Below are 4,113 nucleotides of genomic sequence, written 5' to 3' on the forward strand. Positions count from 1 at the left end.
GCTGGGCACTCTCCGCCATCCTGTTGCAGGTTCAGACATGTTTGAGGCATCCAACCACCAAATTAATCGAATTGATTAGACTACTAATCATCCACGCTAATTACTTACTTAATCAATTAATTATTAAGTACGCAAATTAATTAACCCTTTCACCGAGCCGCCCCTGGTAAGGGTGTGGATAGCTCTTGTCACTTGAAATCTACTAATTAGTTGATTAATTAATTTATGAGTCCGCGGATTAATTAACCCTTTCACCCATTCCCCTGCGATGTGTGGATAGCTTTTGTCATTTGAAATCCGCTAATTAGTTGATTAATTAATTAATGACTGCGCGGATTAATTAACCCTTTCACTCACCCCCTCGGGATGTGTAAGTCGTGGATATATCCCCAAAACCGCGAAATAATTGATTAACCCGTCAATCAAACCGCGAATTAATCAACCCGTTCACCCACCCGACCCCTCTCGCGGGGGCCCTTTGGCCAAGTCTCCGCTAAAACGTTCCAGAACCTACTAATGAATTTGATAATTAATCAATTAATCAATAATTAAATCAATCAATAATTAATTAATTAACGCGGATTAATTAACCCTTCCACCCACCCAGCTCCCTCGCGGGGGCCCTCTGACCAGGTCTCCGCCAGACCGTTGGGCCAGAACCCCCATTACTTAACTACTAACGTAAGAGTCAGTTCCTGATCAATATCGCAAACGCCAAGCGAAAATTTTACAAGAATATTTCCTGAGATCTTATTCCGAGTTTCCTCCTATACATCGAGATATTTTTCAAAAACTAATAAATGACATACACACGAAATTTGAAAAAAAAAACAAAGACAAAGTTCATGAAGTCCTCAACAAATAATTCTTTCCATTTTTTCAGAATCTCGAAGTAACATCTAGAGGCCAGGCAAACCATATCCTGCAGATGCTTCAGGACTACGAGAGACACATGAAAGTCGTCCCCGAGGATGATCTAAGCCCCAAAGTTCGCACTGCCGAAATTAAATACACAATCGGTATGATAATGAAGCACAGGACATACGAATATTTCTGTGTAATTTCAGGATGGGATAAAAAATGTGAAGCATCCCCAGAATGGATGAACGAAATGGGTATTGATGAGTTAAACGATGGAGTCAATCAACCATTTTATTATTTATTCGTCGACGATGGATCTTCGCGTTATGCAGCTCAGGAGAATTTAATCATTGCACCAACACCGAAGTGGATTAATCACGATGATGTTGGACGGTATTTTTATAAATTCTGTGGTGCCTATTATCTACCAAATGAGGAGAAGGAGAGAGAGTATCCGGACGATGGGAAAGTCAGGGACCAACTCCTCAGAATTCAACAGTGATTGGAGCATTACTAAGTAGAAATAGATATACCGGACGGTTCCTGCTCCCATCCCTATTGGGACATTCGACTTCTATTCTACGCCCAACATGAGAAGGTTTGAAAAAAAATGATGACATTGATTCTAAATTTCCATATAATGTTCATAATGGTCGTTAGATAGGCCCGTACTTTTTTTTTCAACTCACACTAATCTACATTGTCAGCACAGATGCTGATGAACGCCCATCCACAAGAAAGGACTAAATTTAAAGGTATTAGTTTAACCTTCCAAAAATAATGAAAGATAAAAAAAATTGTTGTCAATTGTAAAAACTTTCATATTATGACATTATAATCGAGATATTTTCTATCGGCTATAACTTATGGTCTTTTTATTTTTATTTTTTCGAAATAAAAAGTACGTGTTCAACATTTTATATTGAACTTACATATCCTTCAGCAGAAAAATTGCATATCAAAGCCCCAGTACCACGACAAACCTTGCCCAGATTATCATTGACCACAGACCTGATGATTCTGCTAGAATAGTGGCGGAAAACCTTCAAAAAATATTAATGCGTTTGATGAATGTCGTGAAAGGCGTGTTCATGGGCTGAATCTAGTTGTTATGAGATGATGAAAAACCCCGGAATATTTATCTACCATTGATCAAACGTTTGTGTTGCACGAACTATTTTGAAAACGGTTTGAAAAAGAAAAAAAATCTCGCAGAAAGAATGTTTGCCTTGAACACCTGAAAAATTTCTGTATTTAATATTTTTGTCTTCATTTGTTGAAGAATTAATCAGTATTGACCATTGAAAAGTAATAAATTCAGGATTTATTTGCAGTTTCGAGTAGTTATTTCTGGTGATGACGCGTTGAAAAATGTTGAGTATAGAAAGTTTTTAGTTTGTGGTGGCGAACCTAGTATTCATCTCGAGATTTTTCTTTCGTCTGCGGCCGTCCCACTTAGAAATGGACAATTGATGAAGAGAGATACATATATTTGTATTATTTAACATTTACTAGAGTTCTCTACAATGCATATTACTAACAATAAATATTATTATAATATTGATTGTGTAAGACACCTAGTCTACTCATTGTAAATAGAGTCCTGGATATTTATTGTTCATTGTTGACTCGCAGCAATAGAAATTCATTTGGAGATACAGAAAGTGTAAATAGAAATTAATAAAAAGAAGTTCTTTCTATATGAAAATTGAATGAAAAAATAACCATACAAAATATGTAATCCATCAAGTAATTGTGAATTTCTTGAAATTACTTAGAAAATTTATAAACATGTTCAATTAAGGAAAAAAAATGAATGAATGAATACGAAAATTGACTTGTGTTTTTAGTGTATTGTCCAGTTGTAATTATTTTTTTTTTAGATTTTCGCTTCTCTATGTTTGAAAATAAATAGGGAAAGTATTTCATTCTGAATAGTCGATATTCTGCTCACTCTAATTAATTCTTATAACCTAGGAATTTGATCCAATCAATCATAATTGATGAGAATTTTTAAAAATCCGCAATATTTATGCGTATCTACCGTCTAGGACTTTATTCCTATCGTCGAATAACATTTTTAATGACTGAAATAATATATAATACCAACTTGAAAGTTTTTAAAGTAAAGAGATCACAACGAAATTTCTTAACAAAATACTGTTTTGGTGCATTGACAGAATCATGAATATTTGATTATTTCAATCTAGATTTGACACTTTTTACTTTATTATAATTTATTTTTCCTCTTCTTCCGATTTATCAGATGTATTTGGAATCTCAGTTTCACTCTGTTTTGTTGCTCCTTGACTATTTCTCGTGCTCCTCCTCTGTTCATTTTTTCGTTGAAATGGTGGTGGGGCCCAGCTGAAGTTTACGACGTCAGTGGCTGATTCTATTGGGGATTTTGAACATGAGGATGAAGCAATTGTACTTTGTAAAGATCTACTAGAGTTTGGGGGACTGCTATCTCTTCCTCCTCCCAACCATAGATTCCTTCTGTGAAACAAGACCAAATTTTTTTTTGTTTCTCATTCAGGGATAATTCCATTTGTATTATTTTTGTTAATATCTCATTAAGTGAAACAGATGGAGGGATCGTAATGAACTGAAATGAAATTGTTCCTGAAAAAAGGCCTGAGGTGACACCTCACGTGAGTGAAAAAGGGTGAAGGACATTTATTCATACTTCGATAACCGATTTTTTAAATAAAAATTGGTTACAACTGTAGTGAGAAAATTAAATGGGAACCATGTTCTTACGCATGATCTCTTCTGAGATTCATTTTCAAAGTGATAATTTTATGTCATTAGGCCCGAAAAAACCGCGATTGTAACCTCGGTTCGCTCGGTTAGATCGCGGTTTTCGGGCCCAACGACATAAAATATCGTATGTCACACGGCGATAAAAGCATTATCTGGCGAATGTGATTATAATCCTCGCCTTCGCCTTGGATTATAATGCCACATGCGCCAGATAATACTTTTATCGCCTGATGACATAATATACTATTTTTACTTGATCGCTCAAGACATAAAAATGAAGGAACACGTAACAAGTGGATAATCGCATTTTCTGTACATGGGTATATTTTATATTGCTAAAAAATTAGCAATATGCTTCCGAATGGATTCTCCATTTTTGAAATTTATTACTCTTATTTTTATAATGTTTTCAATAGTGACATCCTGTGACGAAATTCCAGGCGAATTCGTCACCTGCGGAACTCCAGGGTATTTATGTATAGAAAG

At 35.3% G+C, this 4,113-nt stretch overlaps 2 protein-coding genes across 6 annotated transcripts in view; one reads left to right on the top strand and one right to left on the bottom strand.

Moving 5' to 3' along the window:
* LOC107046270 (F-box only protein 21) overlaps nucleotides 1-2,796 on the top strand; it is a gene marked incomplete at its 5' end in the record, with an annotated part of 94,753 nt that extends 91,957 nt beyond the window's left edge. Inside the window, 3 exon segments of one of the 5 annotated variants that reach the window (XR_001461531.1) lie at nucleotides 884-1,459; nucleotides 1,574-1,616; nucleotides 1,805-2,796. Coding sequence is in view for 2 of the 5 variants with exons in the window: in XM_015268857.2 (XP_015124343.1) it covers nucleotides 884-1,363 (480 nt within the window). 5 annotated transcript variants of the gene reach the window in all.
* Nucleotides 2,331-4,113, bottom strand: part of LOC107046269 (E3 ubiquitin-protein ligase TRIM37) — a gene marked incomplete at its 5' end in the record, with an annotated part of 9,888 nt that continues 8,105 nt past the window's right edge. The window contains 1 exon segment of the mRNA XM_015268856.2: nucleotides 2,331-3,360. Coding sequence (XP_015124342.1) covers nucleotides 3,099-3,360 — 262 coding nt within the window.

The sequence above is a fragment of the Diachasma alloeum genome, unplaced genomic scaffold, assembly GCF_001412515.2.
Source record: "Diachasma alloeum isolate Michigan unplaced genomic scaffold, Dall2.0 Dall_scaffold_01260, whole genome shotgun sequence".
Taxonomy (NCBI): domain Eukaryota; kingdom Metazoa; phylum Arthropoda; class Insecta; order Hymenoptera; family Braconidae; genus Diachasma; species Diachasma alloeum.